We start from the raw sequence: 20,741 nt of genomic DNA, 5'->3' as shown, positions 1-20,741 counted from the left end.
AAAATAGTTTGACTTAGGACAAATCTAAAACTTTAAATATTTTGAAACGGAGGGAGCAATAGAGGTATATAACCTGGCAAGGCGACTAGAATGAAGTTGTGGATTTGTTCTGGCCCTCTGCTCACACGTTGGGCAGTTGCGGGCGCATAGCACCCACGCTGGGGATGCTGAGGCGTACGGGTTTAGTAAAGGCGACCCTAGCATGATCATTGTCCATGAGTACGTTGCTGAGGATGATGCCATTGGAGGCACTGATGGTGTCTCGTAGACTCGATATGATATCACGACGATTCTCAAAGTTGATGCCAATTGTAGATGGTGTTTGACATCTGGAGTAGGTTTGAGCCATTAAGATGCAAGTAATAACCATAATATTGCTTGTCCGAAATTTTATGAAAGGATTGCATATCAGCTAATACAAAGTTTATGTCCAATGAGTTTGACATGAAGTTGTTGGTAATGGTAGTCAATTTATACATAACGTCTTAGGTTGAATCTAATCCAAGATAAAACCAGGGTTCCGATGTCATCGTCTTAGAGCATCTCCACCCGTCTCCCCAGGAAGGCCCCCAGAAGCACTTTTTCACCGCCGGCGCACAAAAAAAGTCCCACTCACACCCCACGAGCCCGATTAGCGCCGGATTTGGCCAAAAATAGAGCCAGCGACCCCAACGCAAACCCAGGAAGCTGGGCGCCTGGGGGGCTAATTTCACCATTTTGCAGGTGCTGGCACATCTGTCAGTGTCTCTATCCTCTCTCTTCCCTTTCCTTTCCTAGCCCACCACGTGCTCCCGTTCACACATGCCCATCCTCTCTCTCTCTCTCTCACAAGCCCGTCGGCCGCATCGCATGCTGCCTCGCCGCTACGCCCAGCGCGTCGGCTCCGGCGCCCCCGTCTACCTCGTCGTCGTCCTCCACATCGTGCTGGGGAAGGGGGCGGCCGGCGGAGCAGCCGGCGCAGGCATCGCAGACGCGTGGAGGCGGGTCACCGCAACGCGACGGCGCGCGGGAGCCGGTGAGCGCAGGGGCGACGCGACGGCGGCGGGAGCCGGTGCATGGCGCGACGTGACGGAGCGCGAAGCAACGGCGCGCGGTACCCGGTGTAGGCCTGGCTCCCTACGCGGCACGAGCGCTCGCCGGCGCATGAGCACGTCCTCGACTCCAGCAGCGGCGCGCCGCGCCGCTCGTCGTCATCCCATCTGCTGACCAGCTCACAGACCGGCTCCACCGGCCGCAGCATGGCGCGCGATCCCACCCGTGCACGCTGAATACGCGGCCGCCGCCGAGTTCAACTGCGCCGTGCTCGGTGGCTGCCACCTGCACCTGCTCGGAGGCACCAACATGCGGCGGGTGGTGTTCTACAGCTTCGGCGTGCCGGACATGCTGCGCCGGCGCCACTGCTTCGGCGTGTACGTCGCTGGCGGAGAGAGCGGCGGGGGCGGCCTCAAGTCCCCGGAGGTCACCGGATGGAGAAGCCCTAGGGCTTGCATCGACGGCCGGCTCTACGCCGCTGCCTCCCGCACGCACCGCTTGCACGTAGACGAGGGCGGCCATGTCCAAGCTTGCTCTTGCTGCACCGCTCGCTCTCGGAGCAGGAGGGCTCCCTCAACTCCGCCGACCAGGCGTTCCTCCTTCCCCGTTGGCTCGAGAGACCGGGCACGGGGCGAGGGAGCGGGGCATGGGGCGGCTCGATGTCGGGCTCCGGCTGCAGGATGTCTCCTCGAGCTTCTCATCGCCTCCTTCCCCGTCGACGCTCGCGCTCCTCCGCTGGGCGCGCGCCGAGGAGGTCGTCGACGTTGCCGCGGGCAAGATGCTCGACGAAATGCCGCTCCATTTGTGGGAGTCCAACACTGCTCGTGGGGAGGCAACGAGTGGAAAATTTTGACCCCCCGGGCCAAAGTTCTCGCCGGCAGCCCCCAGGAGGCGAAAAAAATGCCTCCTGGGGGGGGCAAACGGCTGGAGATGCTCTTAGCCTTTGAAGTAGAAGTTGCCCCCTGGTTTCGGCACTTTGTATATTTACATACGACATTTGGTTGGTTTGGCTCCTTTTGATCCTGGTCTCCTAGTCGTGGACGACTTGTCTCCTTTACGCCAAAACTTGTCTGACTTCCTTGTTCGGAGTTTTGGGGTAGCCCTATGGCATACTTCATTCTTCAGATGTGGACTCCTGGCGGGTCTCGATTATGTGTTTGGAAGGCCTCCTCAAAGCGTACAACTGGATGTGGGCTTAATCCCACTTCCCATAGACACCCATCACGTGATCATCTTTGATATCTTGCTATAGGCCTTCTCCAAGTCGATGAAACTGTACGAAGATCACCTCTATAGCCGATCTCTCATGGATAAAAAAATTGTTTTCTTACATTCGTCTATCTTATCAAACAATGCTCAATTACTCTCTTCCAAAGCTTCATAATATGACTAATTCCTTCGCGATTAGTACAACTTCGGATGCCCCATTTATTCTTGAAGATGGATATACTAGTGTGCTCTTCGTCCACTATTTAGACATCTTATTCTAACAAGAGATGCTCCCACGGGCGGCCATGAGCGAACCCTAGTCGCCGCTCGCGTCACACCCCAACGCCTCTCCTAGCCGCCATGGGCAAAGCCTGCATGACACGACGATTGTGGGGCCATTTCCTCCTCCAGTTGGGGTTGGCCACTTTGATGGGTGCTCGACGTGGTGAGGTAATGCAGCGTAAGGTGACCTGGAGGCATCTCCCGCAGAGAGGCGAGGTGGTGCGCCGCGAGTGTGCGGGGTGGCCTGGCTGGTGCGGATATGCCATGCGTGGGTCGCATCACGGTGTGAGGTGTTGCTGCGTCTTGGGCGAGGCTGTGTCGGGACGCACGACGCGGGCGTGGCGCTGGTGCGCTTCGGGGGTGCGCATGAGGCCCGGGCAACATGGATATGCATCGCGTGGTGGTCGGTTGTGGTGGTGTAGCTCCGACGGCATTGCAGCTCGGGTGGCGCGGCTCGGTGACCCTGGACGACGCGGGAGGGTGGCTCCATGCGATGAGTGTAATGGAGCTGGTCTCCGATGGGCGCAAAGTGGCGTGTGTGGGGGCGCGTCAGCGTGTTGATGTATGGCTACCGTTTGAAACCATGGTGCTTCTTGGCATGAGGCATCGCTCCTCTGCTCCCTGTCGGCATGGTGCTCGATAGGGTGCGGGGCTCGCGCTCCGTCCGATTGTCCAACGTTTGGTCGGCCATTGATGGATCTGCCACCTTGTGTTGGAGCTTGGTCGTCGTTGGCCTTTGTGAGGTGCGATTGGTTGTGGTGGATCTTGATACTTCTTTATCAATGGGCGTGTTCGATGGTGGTGGTTGGTGGTCTTGACGGCGTTCGCGCCGGTTGATGTGTGGTGAACGGTGTGTCCAGAGCTTGGGTGAAGACCTTGTCTCGGCTATGTGTCGTGACCAGTGATGGCAACGAGTGTAGGTGTCGCTGACCTCCACGAAGACATCGCTGCAACACCCCTCTCGCACAGATTCAGTCATCAGTGTAGTTTCAAGGGAAAACCTTATCATGTGTGATCGAATGATGGCAGCACCTTGGTGTCATTTTCCCCTTGGTTTATGATAGTTTTCACTCGATTTTAAATTTTAAATTAATTAACTGGGCAAGTACTGCTTAAAAAGTCTTTTTTTTGCCTCCATTTCAAAAAAAAATATCTAACAAGAGAAAAAATAGTTGTTGCTATCACTAGTAAAAAAACAGAAGTTTTGTTTTAGAAATCACGCAATGATACAAAGGCTTAGCGACAAAAAAACAAAATTATACCGAAATTAGTTGTGATCAATGCGAACGAACCCAAAGTCCAGCACCAGCCGTGCATTTCAAGTGCGGGTTTGACACAAGGCCACCAACCAGTTCACAGGTGTGCCCTCGCCTGGCAAGGTGTCGACCACCGGACGGCAAAAAGAAATCCGACGGCAGAGCATCACCGCAGCTGGCAACGCGGCCGCACGACCAATCTGAACCCGGCGACAACCGTGACCTTCGCCCTACACTACAACCTCAAGCGGCCATCCGCACATGTCGCTCTCCACCACCGCCGGACCGGGACCGGACGAGCCGGCCATTGTCGTCCAATCAAGGCGCGCACACGAGCAGCTTGCCGAGGCCGGGGCCTTTCCCAACTTCCTCTTCACGTGAACTCATTCAGCCGATGGTCCAGTGCAAAGTCAAGGCCGCCATCACCACGTATCAGCGTCAGGAAAAGGAGAAGTGCGTATCGTCCTGTGATTCGGCGAGTTGCTCAACAAACGGGAGGAAGGTGGCGTCCTCTCCCTTCCTGATATTTGGGACACCTACACCTGCGGCAAGGGCGAACAGAAGATGTTTAGTCACATATCAGTGGAATTGCGTGTCCAATCTACGACGGAAAGCAGTGATGGTCATGCTCCGTAGGTCGCAAAATGAAGCGGAGAATTCAAATAGGTAGAATATATCTGAAGAAAACTAGAGCGGGGGGTGGTTGCTGTGAGGAGAATAGGGATAACAGCATTGTCTACACGTGTCAAAATGTACTAAAATGCTACTGCAGTTAGGTGATATTCTAGATTAGTTAGTTGGTTGTTTACACCACAGAGTTCACAAAGATATATCAAAAGGAACACGTAAAGATAGTAGCAAGCTGGTGAATTTATTTGCTACCATCACATGCAAAGAACCAGTAGACAGCTATCAGACTTACTTTTAAAGTCATGCACGACAGCAACATTCCAGAAACCACACGAAGCCACTTTTCGCAACATCGTTGAATTAACGAAATTTAGTATGTGTAAGGTTACGTGCATTATTGAAGCCCAGACCTTATATAACGAGCTTATGGCGTAGGGAGCGAGCATCACTTACTTATGGTTGGTAGCATTGCCATCTTTCAAGGAACCTGAGCATTCATCTTCAGCCCCAGGCTGCAAGAATGGCTTGTGCTGTAGATCCCAGCAGCAACAACAAGAACAGCTTGCTGATGCTTCCTGAGAGAGTGAAGAAGATCAGCAGGATTCCTGCTTCGTGGTGGGCGTACGCATGGAGTATTGGAAGAGAAGATCAAAGGAGAGCCATTCATGCTCTCAAGGTCGGGACAGCTCTTACACTGGTCTCACTCTTGTATATACTAGAACCTTTGTTCAAAGGTGTGGGGAAGAATGCAATGTGGGCTGTCATGACAGTTGTTGTTGTGCTCGAATTTACCGCAGGTAATCTACTACCATTATATTGATCATAATATGTGTTATATGTGTAGTAGTTCTTGGGTTTCTGACAAGTGAGTACTGATCAACAGGTGCAACCATATGCAAAGGTCTGAATAGAGGATTCGGAACAGTCATAGCGGCATCTCTAGCATTTATCATTGAACTTGTAGCAGTAAGATCTGGAAAAGTTTTCCGTGGTTTCTTCGTGGCTTCTTCAGTATTTTTAATAGGTATGAACCTTGTAAAATTGGAATTCAGGATGGCCTAATTGATAGTATCTTATGCCGTAGCATTTTCAATGACAGGATTCGCCGCAACGTATTTGAGATTCTTCCCATCCATTAAGAAGAACTATGATTATGGAGTGGTGATTTTTTTGCTAACCTTCAATCTGATAACGGTCTCAAGCTTCCGCCAAGAGAACATACTGCCTTTAGCACGAGATCGCTTGAGTACAATTGCTATAGGGTGTGCCATATGCCTATTTATGAGCCTCTTCGTATTGCCAAACTGGTCGGGAGAGGACCTCCACAGCTGCACTGTGCGCAAATTTGAAGGATTGGCAAGATCGGTTGAAGGTGGGTATCGTCACATATATGATGTTAACATACTAACTATTATCATACTAATAGCCTAATCTTTAAATGTAACAAAATATCAGAACTCAGTAGTATCTTACCAAAGAAAAATTGCAGGTTGTGTAAATGAGTATTTCCGAGATCAAGAGAAGCATGATAATATTCTTGATAAGCAGACGTCAAGAGCTTCCATTCATACTGGGTATAGAGAAGTACTAGACTCAAAATCAAGTGATGAGTCCCTGGTAAGTAAATCACCGTTTGATGCTTCAATCTTCTTATCCTTTTCTCTGTGCAAATGTTTTTTATCAGATTGATGTCATGGATGTCTCTTATTTCAAAAAGTATATGCCCTCAATAATAACAATTGGCCAGGCACACTATGCAAGCTGGGAGCCAAGACACTCAATGCAGTGTTACAGTTACCCATGGCAAAAGTATGTGAAGCTTGGATCTGTGCTTAGACACTTCGCATATACTGTCGCTGCACTTCATGGATGCCTCGAATCAGAAATTCAGGTACTGAAAAAAACTTATGATATAACATGCTTTTCCAGATTTCTCTGACATATCAATATTATTTCAAGCAAAACCATCTTTCTGTAAATAACCTGTGCTCACAAAGTTATATTTATCGATGTTGAAGACTCCGACATCCGTCAGATCACTATTTCGAACCCCATGCACTAGAGTTGCACGAGAGGTGACCAAGGTTCTACAGGAGCTTGCAGACAGCATAAGAAATCACCATCGTTGTGCCCCTGATGTGCTGTGCGATCATCTTCATGAAGCACTACAGGATCTAAACTCAGCAATAAGGTCACAACCACGGCTATTTCTCGCCTCAAAACATGGATCTGCCAATAGTCATATGCTAATGGAACTGAATTCAAGCAAGCATGCCGCCTCAAGAACTGCTCTGCCCTCATTCAAGACTGATACAGCATCGATATTAGAAAGGAAGAACACAAAAGCAGATCAACCATCAGAACGCAGTGAGAGGAGCACATTAGGGCGGACGCTAAGTAAGATAGCTATCACAAGCCTTGAGTTCTCTGAAGCACTTCCATTCGCTGCTTTTGCTTCGTTGCTGGTAGAAATGGTAGTACGACTGGAGCTGGTTATTGAGGAAGTAAAGGAACTGGAAAGGGCTGCAAATTTTAAAGAGTTCACTCGCCATGACCATCTGACCATTGATATCGCTTGCAAGGAGGAGAAGAGAAACAATGATGGTGTGCGATTAGGCAGCCACACAGTTTCTCCTGCAGCTGAATAAACACTCATGGGTAGATCAAAGCAGCAGTGTATAGATCATTCTGAAAATAATATGTATTTATTCTTTGGTTAGAAAGAGATGAATGGTGTGATTTCAATAACTACTGTTTAGCATGATATACATTTAGGTGCAATTAAATATTCTCCGTCTATCAATCAGTCGTTTGCAGATGTCCCAGCGATCAGACTTGGAAGGATTATCAAGTGAATAGTAATTCACCTGTTTTCCGGACTCAGTAAGTAATGATTTGTATCCACATATATCCTTCTCTGACCTGTGTTTCACATTGGATGATTATGCAGCTACTTCCTGCCTAACATCTGTAACATGGTCCAAGGTATAATGGCCAAGCCTTCCTGTGCGATAGAGATTGAGTAATTTGACAGCGACAAGTTTATTCCTATCCTCAATTGTTTCAGCAGAAATCCTGAAAGCTTTCTGCAAGTGTGTAAACTGGATTTCTACCAATCTTCTTAAATCATTCTCATTTCCTAAATCTCCCTGAAAAGATGCTATGGTCTCGGAAAGCGCTTGACGAACGGCTCTAACGATAAAATCCTGCACATAAATAAAGCGAAGCAATTAAAACATGGCAGCTAGCTAAAAGTATGCATGTCAGAACCAAGAATTCGATGCTCTTAAAAATCATTATATAATGAGAAATATATCCATTTTCTAGCATTAATAGTAAGAAATTGCAATAAATATTAGGATGTAATACCTAGAATAATCATCGATATTTACCTGGGTATGATCTGAGGAATACTGCCTTTTAGTATGGCAACTCCTGGTGGGAATTGCATCAGCAAAAGAAGATTTATCTCCGTCTAGATTCAGGTTCTCCCACTCACTGCATTCCGTCCTTAAGTTAAAAACTGTAAGAAGGAATTGTGCAATCTCATACTCCTCTAACAAGGAATCCTTAATTGCTCCTGAAATAGAGGTGCATGAATCAGATAATCTTTACCTAATAATAAAGCAAATTGGGTTTCTTTCGTCCGTCATGGCATTTTTCAGAAAAGTCCCTCTATTTCAGAGAATTCAACCCACAGTTCTGTTTTAAGTTAAAACGAATCGTTATTTTCGTATTTTACACAAACGTCCCTATCTTTTCTTGAAATCAACCCGCCGTCTGGGTTTAAGTCACACCCGAACCGTTATTTTATATTTTTTTAATACCCCCTGATGTTTTAGATAATTCATCCGCGGATCATATTTAAGTCAAACAAATGCTTTTTAAAATCATCCATATCTTTTAAACCGTAACTCCGATTTCAACCTGTTATATATGAAATTTGATTAGAAAAATATGTAGAATATGAATATGAGATTATTTTTACCTGTTAAGTATTTTTAAATATTATTTTGGAATATATTTGAGTCAAACAAAATGATTTTCTAAATTATCTGTATCTTTTAAACCGTAACTTCGATTTTAACATATTATATATGAAACTTTATTAGAAAAATGTGTGAAATCTAAATATGATGTTAATTTTACCTGTTAAATATATTTAAAATATTTTTATGGAAGCAAACTTATAATTTATAGCGCAAGATTCATTTTTTTTTTCATAACGGCGGCGATCCGGATTGCAAATAAACACTCAACTATAATCATATACGGAAAATAAAACATCGATAACTACACATGCATACCTCTGAAAAATGTCGTAGGGGAAAACAACAGATTTCTCATCGCGAGAATGAAAGAAAGCGAGCGAGAGAGAGAGGGAGAGAGAGGGAGAGGGAGGAGAGAGGGAGAGAGAGACGCCTTAGGATTAACCATATTCAACACACGTTTTTTGTGTGAACACCGAGGCCATCGCCGGCGAGGGTGAGAAGGAGGATAAACGGCAACACAAATATGATGCCTTGCGAATATAAAGGAGATGGACCTATTGTGGTCTGGAGTGATGGTTGTTGAGTTAAGAGCGTGTGTTATGTTTTCTCTCCCGTTGCAGCGCACGGGCTCTTTTGCTAGTAATATATAATGACAAGTGAAACCTTGAACTTCGTAGGAGTCTTTACCTGTCAAAACTAGCCTGGGACCAGATTCATCATTCGCAAATATAGGAGATAGAACACCAGGAGTGTCTAACACATATATATTTGGATGACTGGCAACCTGAAAACCAGAAACTTCCTGTTGTTAAGATTTAAATGACACATTACAATCATATAAATAGTTCCCGAGCCATGGGATATTGGGTAGCAGAGACAAGAAGGTGCAAAAGACAGGCACTGCGGCTATTTCTGCAATCAGCATGCTTGAGTGCTGTTGCAATTGTATAAAGACATTTTCAGACCATTGGTCAATGTGAACAGAAGTAACTCATATGATGCTTACATTGAGCTCGACTGTTAAATAAGAGGGTTTTCCAAATGATTCAGGTAATTCTTTTTCTTTTAGCGAGATAAAGTACTACCACATGTTCTTAGAAGACCAAAAATCATTTTCCTTCATTCGACTGTACAACACAAGGTATTAAATCAATCAAAATACCTTGTAGCCACTTATATCTCTGGTTTCTCCGGGATGGCTGCTGACAATCGCATGCTTGAGCTTTCCCTTCTCTGAAAGACAACCCAGCCATTGTCACACAGCAATCAAATCACAATCAAAGCAACCATAGTAATAGGAAAAATAAGGTGCATCAAAATGTTATTACGAACAGAAAGGCAACAAGTAAACTGCATCACCTGCTGCCCCAATCCTTCCAATTTGATGCATCGTATTGATGATGGCCGACTTGCCGACATTAGGGATACCGACCAAGAGAACAGTCCCTGTGCAGTCGCTCACCCCAAGCTTGATCTCCCTGATCCTCCCACGCACAGCATTCAACAGCTACATTAGAGTTGAAATGAGCCCCAATTAGATACAGGAATCGCATAATAATCATGAATTTAGCCGGTAAATCGATGCACTTAGAATGCACTTGAGACGACACTAGCACGGCTCTAACTACCTCATTGATGCTTTCCCTGCTGTGTGAATTGACCGCGATGCACGAACAGCCCCTTTGCTTCATGAACGCCACCCACTTCTGGAGCAGCAACGGCGATAAATCATACAGTCAAAAGACAACTTGCGTATGTCAGAACTAAACATATCTGCAGGGCGCCAAGCAGTTGAAATCTCCCCCGTGTGGAGCGCGGGGTTCGTGAATCGGTTACCTCGGTTTCGGACGGATCAGCCAGGTCGGCCTTGTTGAGCGCGACGAGCCGACGCACATCGGGCTCCCACGGGGAGCGGCGGTGGAGAAGCTCGAACGCTGAGGTGGCGGGTACCTGCGAGGGAGAGGGAGAATCCACGAGCTTGTGAGTTGTTAGTCGAATCCCGTCTCGTCTGAAAGGTGGAGAGTAGAGTAGCGAGAAGGACGGTGGCAGTGGCGGCGAACGTACGCGGGCGTCGCGGACCTCGAGGACGAGGTCAACAAGGGGGAGTCGGGCGCGGATGGCGCGGTCGGCGGCGGCCATATGACGGCTGTACCAGGCGCCGGAGAGGCCGCGCACGGCCGCGCCCAGGCGCTGCGAGAAGGCCTCCGCCGCCGCTGCTCTTGCCATTGCAGACGCCGGACCAGGCGGGAGTGCTTGATACTGCGGTGGGCCGTAGAGTAAGACCCAGAAGGATTATCGCGTCGGCTAATGGGCTTCTTTTCTACGCTGAATTTATCGTCGTGGGCTCGAGCTTCCAAGGCCACCTGCGCGATTAGACTGTGTCTGCGTTCCAATTAACGCCAAAAAAAAAACGTAACGCATTATATACCCCTCAAAAAAAACTTAACACATTAATTCTCAAAAAAAAGTAACGCATTATATTTCTCTCAAAAAAATACTTAATGCATTATACCCCAATCAACATAAAAAAAACTTTAAAAAATCTAACGTGGCATACTTTTTTTGCGAGTAAACTTCCGTTCTATTCATCTTTAATCTTGACAGCATAACAAACACCAAAAATACTAAAAATTACATCCAGATACATAGACCACCTAGCGATGATTACAAGTATTGAAGCGAGCAGAAGGCGCGCCATCGTCATCACCCCTGCCTCGGTGGAATCAGGCAAAACTTATTATAATAGACAATCGGGAAGTCATCATGCTAAGGTCTCATAGAACCAGCACAGCAGAACAGCAACCGCCGCCGATGAAGAATAACGTTATACTTTGTTCTCACAAAAATAAACTTGACGTACTAAACGTATTACTCTCACAAAAGAAACTTAACGTGTTACATGTTCATCAGTTGAATATGATGTGGAGAGTGATCAATGGATGGATTTCTGCTATATGTGAGCATCTTTATTATTACGGTGTGAGAGAGCCATGCTGATTGGTACTTGTAACATTCAGGAACTGTCGGTATTAGATCACTCTATACCTGCTTTTGGGGGATTCCTATCAACGATCGACCCCAGTTGTGTACCGCACATTATCTCCTATTTCCGCAATTTTTCATACGTCATCACTAACAAAGTAGTCATGTTTTTAACTTTTCATGTATTATTGCTAGCATACGTTCAATCATTTCACTTAAAGTTAGGCCTCGATTGGAGCGTGAGAACTCAAAAACGCAGGAAAAGAAAAACTATAGAAATTGAGATGTCGTGTAGCATGAATTCTCTGGATCCTTTTCGCAAAAAAAATTACATGAATCCAATCCAATACAAAGTAGTACTCCAAAACTTTCGTTTGGATACTGCGCAGGATAAATGTGGGAATTCTAGACACAGGGAAAAGAAAACATGAGATAAAACCACATGTTTTTTCCTTCAAAATTCATATGGATTGCTCCTCATTCCATAGGATTTTCACATCAATCTTGGGGAGCCATTTCTTAGTCCCAAACTGAACCGTGGGAATTTTCCCTATAGAAATTGAATCTTCCAAAAATTCTATAAATTTATTTATTTCAATAAGGGCCTTAATGAGCACACAACATGAAGCGTGAGAAGCGAAGAGTAGGAGGGCGTGCAAGGGCCTGAGGCCAGCGCATCATAGCTCGCACAGTCACACCTAAACCTAAATCCCATATGTTGTGATTACGGTTGACATTACGCAAACTTGATGTTAGTGTTGTTTGTTGGATCGACTGCATATGAAAAATTCATTTGTATATTACTGCAGAACAACCTAATAACATAAGGCAATAAGTTCTTTTGCATTGCAGAAAACATGAGGAATAGGTTAATTGAGAAGCTAACATTATCATTTGTCAGTTATGCTTCAAGAATTAAGCGAAAAATAAGTTCATTGCTTCAAGACGATTGTACATATCGCGAAGTACACCGTTACAAAATTTTGTTGTCAATGAGATTATTGATTTATTCGATGGGCTTGGTGGTCGTAGGGGTACATTTGGACAAATAAACATGTTGTTTTGTTTTACAATGGTGCCATGATTCGACATAGACACTATATCTAATGTTTGATGTATCGTTGTGTAGTATATTTGGCGGGCATAGGTTGTCCTTTTTAGCCTATATGGTGGTCATAAAGGTACATTTGGGCACAATCAGAGCCAAGATTTGATCAAACCCTGGGCCAAAAGAAAAGGATGGGTATGAAGGTTTTTTTTATTTGCACCTCCAACTACTCCAATAAAGTACTCCTAAAACACAATATAAAGTATGGTTCAAAGTAAGAAGTCAGGAAAAGTTTTTCCCCTAGGTCTCTCCTAGGGTTCTCCTTATCCCCTGCGGCGCCCCCGCTAGGGTTCCAACACTACCGGGAAGATCTCTCGATCTCCACGTCGGCAGACCCCTGCGATTGATCTAGCTGAGGGTTTGCGGCGTTCTCGATCTCTGGAAGGGTTCGCATGGCGAGCATGGCAGGACCAGGCGACGGGAGTGGGTCTTCGGGGCAGAACTCGCAGGACCGATCTGGGGCTACAATTCTGGAGGACGTGTTTCAGGGACTGAATCTCCATGGGGAGGAGGAAGAGGAGCTTGACCTGTCTGGGGAGGTAGATGAGATTATAGCGGATAATCGCTGGATTGCAGTGTTTAGGGTTCATACTCAGAAACCGTTTAGCCATGTCTCGTTGTTCAAAACACTGCATAATGCATGGGCGGCGGCACAAGGTGTGATCTTCAAGCCAAAGGGGCCTAACCTATTTCTGGCGCAATTCATGTGCCTGGGAGACTGGAATCGTGTGATGGGGGGCGGCCCGTGGATTTTTCATAATGCAGCAGTGGTAATGGAAGAATATGATGGCATATCTGATGTCAGGCGGTATAAGTTAGACAGAATTCCGGCTTGGGTGAGGATCATGGGAATCCCTGATGGACTAGTGAAGAAGACGTCCGTAGCAGAAAAGATAGCGGCTAAAGTGGGTATCCCTCCTTTCAGAGTGGTTGTTACTGAGGGAAGGCTGAATCCCTCGAAGTAGGGCAAGAGTCTACCTAAAGCTTGATATGCCACTTGTCAGGTTTGTACCGCTTACGCTAAAGGAGAGTAAGAGGTACCCAGTAGAATATGAAAAACTCCCAGACTTCTGTGATTTTTCCGGCCTTTTAGGGCATCTTGTGATGGAATGCGGTGATGGAATTCATGATCGGAAAGCATGTGAATGGGGGACTGGCTTCTGGTGAATTATGAAGAACAAAATGATCGTGGTGCGGCAAGTAGAGGGGCACCTCGGGGGAATCCAGGCAGTGGCATAAACAGAGGTGGTTGGAATACTGAAAAACAGAATGAAGGACACCCCAAGGAGCATGAAAGCATGGAGGTGGGGGAGGAGAAATCACAACCAGAAGGTACGGCTAGCTTGAGTGTAAGGAAACGTCTGATCTCACAGGATGGTAAAATAAATAGTACAACAGATCCATCAGCTACTCCTCCTGAGGGGTTTGTAAACGACAAGGTTCTGCTCCTTGAGAATGCGGGTGAGGAGCAGATTGACAAATCGCAGATGAGCACACCTCAGAAAATCCATGATCATAAAAGGTTGAAGGCAGTAGTTACAGCAGGATCAATTCATATATCGGCGTCCTCCTCTGGGGAGGATCGGACGCAATGAAACTCATTAGTTGGAACTGTCAGGGACTTCTGGGTGCCCCGACAGTTCGGTCGCTTCTGGATATCCAGAGGCGGCATAAGGCGGATGCGTTCTTCCTGTCTGAAACGCATCTGGACGAAGAAAAGGCAGAAGCTTTGATGATAAAGATGGGAATGGACCACAAGATTGTAGCACCAAGTCTTGATGGTAGGAAGGGGGGTTTGTTGCTAGTCTGGAAGAAGGAGGTGAGGATCTACTCCCGGACTACTACATTCCACTGCATTGATGTTTCGGTAGAGGAAAGCGATGGGAAAGTTTGGAGACTAACTGGCATATATGGTGAGCCTAGTTGGGATAATAAGGAAAAAACATACCGGCTCCTACGTGATCTTCATGCCCAGTCCACCCTCCCGTGGGTAGCGATTGGGGAATTTAATGAAATTTTGTATTCGTCGGAGAAGGAGGGAGGAGCCCCCCGACAGCAAGCCAGGATGCAATTATTCCAAGATGCGTTGAATGACTGTTCACTGGAGGATATTGGATACAATGGGGACAAGTTTACGTTTTTCAGAGGAGGACTACGTGAACGTCTAGACCGGGCTGTGTCTAATGCAGAATGGATGGAGATGCATCCGTTGTGTGGATTGAGTAATCTGGAGATGGGCAAGTCGGATCATAGACCAATTTGCCTAGATACTGAACACTTGGCCGGAGTGGCTGCGGATCGGCCCATGAACAGGCGCAAGTTTGAGGCTCGATGGTTAGCGGAAGAAGCAGTTGAAGAGATCGTAAAAATGGCGTGGCTAAAGGCGGTCACTCAAGGCCTATGTCCTACTGCAAAGGACAAGCTAAACGCCGTTCACAAAGAACTGCATGCATGGGACAGAAAGGTCTTGAAAGGGCCGCGGTATAGATTGAGAGCAGCTCAACAGGAGCTTGAGATGCTTATGAAGCAGGCACATAATGCAGAAGTAAGAGCAAAACAACAAGATCTCACAATGATAATTGAGAATCTCCTAGAGCAAGAGGAGATCTATTGGGCACAACGTGGTCATGCAAACTGGTTACGGCATGGTGATCGCAACACAAGGTTTTTTAATCAGTTTGCCTCAGCTCGTAGATGTCGTAATTTAATTAAGAGATTGAAAAGCAATAATAATTCTTGGGTTGAGGGTAATGATAACCTCAAGCCCTTGATTCTTGAGTATTTTCAGAGCCTTTTTCACACTGATTCAGGGATGATTGATGATGATTTACTGTCCACAGTTAAACCTGTGGTTACTGCACAAATGAACAACCTGCTGATTGCTCCTTACACTAAGGAAGAAGTGAAGAAAGCATTGTTTCAAATCGGGGATATGAAGGCCCCGGGCCCCGATGGCCTCCATGCTATTTTCTTCAAGCGTTTTTGGCACATTATAGGTGAGGAGCTCACTAAGGAAGTTCTTGAAGCTATCAACAACAAAAAAATACCAGAGGGATGGAATTCAACTAATGTGGTGTTGATCCCGAAAGTTGAGAGCCCTGAAATGATAACCCAATTTAGGCCTATTAGTTTGTGCAACGTGGTCTACAAGGTTATCTCGAAAATGCTAGCTAATAGGCTGAAAAAAATCTTGCCTGAGGTAATTTCACCAACCCAGAGTGCGTTTGTACCAGGCAGGTTAATAACTGACAACGTGCTAGTTGCTTATGAGTGTTTTCATACAATAAAGAAGAAATCCCATGGGACTAATGGGATATGTGCAGTTAAGCTGGATATGTTGAAAGCATATGACAGGATTGAATGGGGGTTCTTGCACGCGATGACGACAAAGATGGGATTTCATGCACAATGGATTGAACTTATCATGGAGTGCGTGTCTTCAGTGAGTTACCGAATCAGATTTAATGATACTGAAACAGAGGAGTTTTTCCCATCTCGGGGGTTGAGACAGGGTGACCCATTATCCCCATATCTATTTTTGATTTGCTCAGAAGGACTATCTAGTATGTTGTCTTCTGAGGAAGAAATTGGTGGTTTGGAAGGTGTAAAAGTCTCTCTAAATGCCCCGTCTATTTCACACTTGCTGTTTGCAGATGACTGTTTGATCCTGATGAATGCAACAAGTCAGAATGCAGCAACACTGAAGAAAATTCTTGACACATATTGTGAAAGTTCGGGCCAGCGTGTAAGTACTCCAAAATCTAGTATCTTCTTCAGTCCTAATACTAGAGTAAATGACAGGGAAAGTGTATGTGCTACATTGGATATATTAACTGAAGCTTTGTCAGACACGTATCTCGGCCTACCAACACTGGTTGGTGTGGACCGAAGTGATTGCTTCCAGCATTTAGTGGACAGAGTATGTAAGAGATTAAAAGGGTGGAAAGAAAAGATCCTCTCCATACAAGGTAAGGAGATTCTGATTAAGGCAGTAGCGCTAGCAATTCCTTCATATGCTATGTCTGTGTTCAAGTTGCCGAAAGGAATCTGTAAGTCAATTACCGATGAAATATCGGGTTTCTGGTGGGGAGATGGAGAGGAAAAGAGGAAGATGCATTGGTTTTCGTGGTGGAAAATGTGTGTACCAAAGAAGAAGGGTGGTACGGGATTTAGAGACCTTCACAGCTTTAATCTTGCTATGTTAGCAAAGCAGTGTTGGCGTCTACTCCAAAACCCTAATTCGTTGTGTGCAAGAGTGTTGAGCACAAAATATTATCCCGGTGGAGACATATTGAAAGCTGGTCCAAAGAAAGGAGCTTCATTTACTTGGCAAAGCATAGTAGAAGGAATTAAAACCTTCAAGAGGGGATGTATCTGGCGGATAGGTTCTGGTGCACATATCAATTTATGGGATGACCCTTGGATTCCCTCAAGTGCAACCAGGAAATTGATCACACCCAGAGGTGGCATCATGTTAACAAAAGTGGAGGAGATAATTGATCCGCATACGGGACAATGGGATGAGGATATTATTCGGCATGTGTTTTCGCCTGTCGATGCAAACAGAATATTGCAAATTCAGCTCAATGTGGAAGTAGTAGAAGACTTTGTAGCTTGGCATCACACAAGGTCAGGAACGTTTTCAGTGAGATCGGCATATCATATTGAATTTGAGAACCAGTTTGGAAGACACTTTAACCGGAACAGCCAAGGCAGTGCTAACGATTGGGGTATGGACAGACTTATGGAAGCTACGGCTACCAGGAAAAGTTAAGCATTTTGGATGGAAAGTGCTGAAGGGAGTCTTGCCTTGCTATGGGGTTTTGGCCAGTCGACATATACCTCTATTGCCACAATGCCCGCTTTGTAATATTGGATTGGAGGACATCCAACATTGCCTATTCACTTGTTCTCGAGCATATGCTATTTGGGAAAATCTGGGGTTAGCGACTGAGATTGACAAGGTAATCATTCAGGACCGCTCGGGCTCGATAAACCTTGACTCCTTGCTCCAGGTTCATACGACGGTGAATAACATCCCAACACCCGAATTCATATTGGTGGCCTTGTGGTTCATCTGGTGGCAGAGGAGATTGTATACGAAGGGAGAAACTACCCAGACGGCAGAACAAGCGGCCATGTCGATACATGTTTTAGCCACAAATTTCGTATGAGCAAATACTCCAAAACAAGCTGTTCGGAAGAATGATCAGGTATGGAAGAAACCGGAAGTGGGAATGGTAAAAATAAATGTTGATGCATCCTTTGCTGCGGAAAATCTCTTAGGTTCTTGTGGAGTCATAGCACGCAATGATCAAGGACAGTTTTTAGGCGCAGCTTCTCAGTTACGACCCCATGTTCCTAATGTAGAAGAAGCGGAAATGATTGCTATCCGGTGTGGACTGAATTTAGCTGCAAACTTGGGCTGCACAAAGCTGGTGTTAGAATCTGATAGCACAATGGCGCTAGAGGCAGTTTCAGACCCTAATGCATACATGGGACCAGCAGTGCCTATTATAGCAGAGTGCTCCATGTTGACAATGGAATTTGCTCATATTTCCTTTGATCATTGCAGCAGAGAGGCAAATTCAGTAGTGGATGCTATAGCAAAACATTGTATTAGCATTAAAAAATCTGAAGTATGGGAAAACATCCCTGACTTTATTCTTCATCTCTTTGTAAACGATCTGGCTATCATTTGATGAATAAAGTTTATGCTCAAAAAAAATATAAAGTATGGTTCAATATTGAGTTCAAACCAGGTCAATAAATACATAGAGGACCAAATTCAATTTCAGTTTAATGTTGTAGTTATCGAATGCATCAATTTTCTTGAGCCCTCTATCAATCTCTATTGAAAGAAATTGAAGAAAAATACCTAGCAGCACTGGACGGACAGGGCGGAGGGTGGAACCGCGACATTGGAATAGTGGAGGCAGGGGCCAGCCTGCGCAGCATCGCCCGACGATAGCAGCACATCTCCCAGTGGGCGAAACAACGCCTTGGTGAGGGTGGGCTCGCTGCTCGCGTGGAGCAGCTTGCGGGCGGGGGCGGGAGTAACTAACGAAGGAGTACTTCTTCGGGAGTCCCCGCAAGGGTCACCTGGGATGGGTTGAGAAGGGCACTTGGCACGCTCACAGCGGCTGCCACGTGTCGCGCTCCCTCCGATTTTTTTATTTTATTCCCACACATATTTTCGGCTTTTTAGATGTTTTTTTTCGGTTTTTCATCGGTTTTTCTTAGCTTTTGAACAAAAAAGTTAAAAAATTGCTCAAATTTTTTTTTTGCTTTCACGAGAGGCACGGCTGTGCCGAAAACAGAAAAAATGTGTTTTCTTTTTTTCCGTGAGAGGCATGGATTTACTTTCGCAAGAGGCATGGCCATGCTTCTCGGAAAAAGGAAAAAATACATTTTGCATTTTTTTCACGAGAGGCACAACGGAAATCTTCCGCGGGAAGCATGGCCATGCCTCTTAGAAACGTAAAAATGTGTTTTTCCCTTTCACGAGAGCACGGTCATGCCTCTCGAAAACGAAAAAAAATGCATTTTTTTTCTTTCATGAGAGGCACGGATTTGCTTCCGCGAGAGGTAAAGTCGTGCCTCTTTCGGAAGAAAAAAATAACGTGCTCCCAGTTTGTTTTTTGTAAAAAGAAATTATCAAAACATATTAATATGGGATCTAATTTTGAATATCTCAATGCGAGGAAACCAAGTGAAAACGGTTTGAGATTTGGCCGCACGATTTAAGAGATAAAACATTTTGAATAAATAAATCTATGAAAAAAAAAACTCCTAGGTTGTGACAAATGCAATGCGTCACTTGTCATAGCCTGAGGAGACTGAACTGATCTTTGCAAAATCACACACGCACCCTCACAGTTCTTCATGAAATCGAACACAGGCGGCAATCACTACAGGAGGTGATCTTCAGTCATGAACACAGACAGCATAATGAGGAGGCCCATGCTCTTGCTAGAGCCTCTCTTCGTTACCCGTCGGGCGCCATATTTGGGTTATTAATGTAGCAGATATTATTTGTATTCTGTCAAACATTTCTATTATGCAATAAAGCCCAATATTTCCCCTAAAAAATATAGCTAGCCCTAAAAAACATATAGCTTTTTAGCACAATCCACTAGGTTTATTGATTAATAATCATCGGAATAAAAAGAGTGTCATGAGGCAGACCAAGTCATGTGTGTCTCCCCTGATCTAAAGTAAATGCACATCTAGCTAGATTGTAGGCTTCATAATTTGAGCCTCTTTTTTCATGGACAAAACTACATAAGGTGAAAGAAGATCAAGAAGCATTAATATCCTTGATAACCACCTCATATTTACACTGTTTACCACCTTGAAAAGTGGCGATGTCATTGACCACGTTTAGACAATTCGTCGCAATATGCACCTTCCGGAGATTCATGAGAGCATTTTCAAACCCTTTTTGCTACACATGAATTTGTGACTCGGTATATCTCGGAACTTGATGAGCTAAAAAATCTGCAGTAGAACATATATCGGATGCAGCACAGATGTTTTTCACCTACTGAGTCCGCCAAAATAAATGTGCATGGTGGCATCTCCAGATCACGCTTATATGATTACGACTGATACAGTCTATAGGGATGATCAGGAATTATATTTGGATGCTTCAGCTCTCGTCTCACCGGGAGTCACTGATCCTACAACCCTGGATGCTATTGCTTGACAAATCCATATAGCTAATAGTCTATAAAATATTCTACACCCCGGACCTGGTCCTGGATGCCCAGGCCCAAGCTCCGACCCTGTTTGGACAAATAAACATGTTGATTTCCTTTATAATGATGTAGTATCTTTGGGGGGGGTTACGTTATCCTTTTCAGCCTGTCTTATGTTCAAATTATATTTGACTTTGTCTCCCTTCGTCCCAAATTACTTGCCTTAAATAATGTTAGTTATATTTATATCTAAACAAATTTAAGAAAAGTAATTTGAGATGAAGGTAATACACAACAATAGTTTGGTGCTTCTAGCACATACTAGATCAAAGACATGCCACAATACCACACCACTTCCAGCAATGAGACACGCATATCATGTGATGGTGCACATAGCTAGCGTGCCACATCATCGTGAGAGGAGGACCTTTCGCCTGACCCTCGCGTCGCCCGACCAGACGACTCTGGGGAATCCTTGCCGCCATCGGCTAGCCATCCCACCTCTCGCCCACCCCCGCACCGCCGCCATTGGAGGGACGGCCGGCGAAGC

At 45.5% G+C, this 20,741-nt stretch overlaps 2 protein-coding genes and 1 long non-coding RNA gene across 4 annotated transcripts; 1 reads left to right on the top strand and 2 right to left on the bottom strand.

Moving 5' to 3' along the window:
- Positions 1–3,677: 3,677 nt before the first annotated feature.
- On the bottom strand, positions 3,678–6,022 carry LOC125510448. Of its 2 annotated transcripts, XR_007284623.1 has the most exons (4): positions 5,883–6,022; positions 5,588–5,742; positions 4,863–5,014; positions 3,678–4,321 (listed from the first exon to the last, which is right to left on the bottom strand). It is a non-coding gene; the product is annotated as an uncharacterized LOC125510448 (long non-coding RNA). The 2 variants fall into 2 exon arrangements; XR_007284626.1 differs by lacking the exon at positions 4,863–5,014.
- Positions 4,864–7,227, top strand: LOC125510429 (aluminum-activated malate transporter 12-like). Its single transcript, XM_048675607.1, has 6 exons — positions 4,864–5,206; positions 5,293–5,433; positions 5,509–5,781; positions 5,899–6,026; positions 6,157–6,300; positions 6,428–7,227. Exons 1-6 carry the CDS (start codon positions 4,930–4,932, stop codon positions 7,055–7,057), a joined length of 1,593 nt encoding a protein of 530 aa, XP_048531564.1. The 5' UTR covers positions 4,864–4,929; the 3' UTR covers positions 7,058–7,227.
- Positions 7,114–10,676, bottom strand: LOC125510440 (DAR GTPase 2, mitochondrial-like). Its single transcript, XM_048675620.1, has 8 exons — positions 10,466–10,676; positions 10,238–10,351; positions 10,030–10,107; positions 9,761–9,908; positions 9,564–9,634; positions 9,089–9,185; positions 7,802–7,989; positions 7,114–7,615 (listed from the first exon to the last, which is right to left on the bottom strand). The coding sequence occupies exons 1-8, from the start codon at positions 10,625–10,627 to the stop codon at positions 7,352–7,354; spliced, it is 1,122 nt and encodes a 373-aa protein (XP_048531577.1). The 5' UTR covers positions 10,628–10,676; the 3' UTR covers positions 7,114–7,351.
- Positions 10,677–20,741: the final 10,065 nt, after the last annotated feature.

The sequence above is a fragment of the Triticum urartu genome, chromosome 1 (assembly GCF_003073215.2).
Source record: "Triticum urartu cultivar G1812 chromosome 1, Tu2.1, whole genome shotgun sequence".
Taxonomy (NCBI): Eukaryota; Viridiplantae; Streptophyta; class Magnoliopsida; order Poales; family Poaceae; genus Triticum; species Triticum urartu.
Note: the sequence above shows the minus strand (reverse complement) of the source record. Positions and strands in the feature narration are given on the sequence as shown.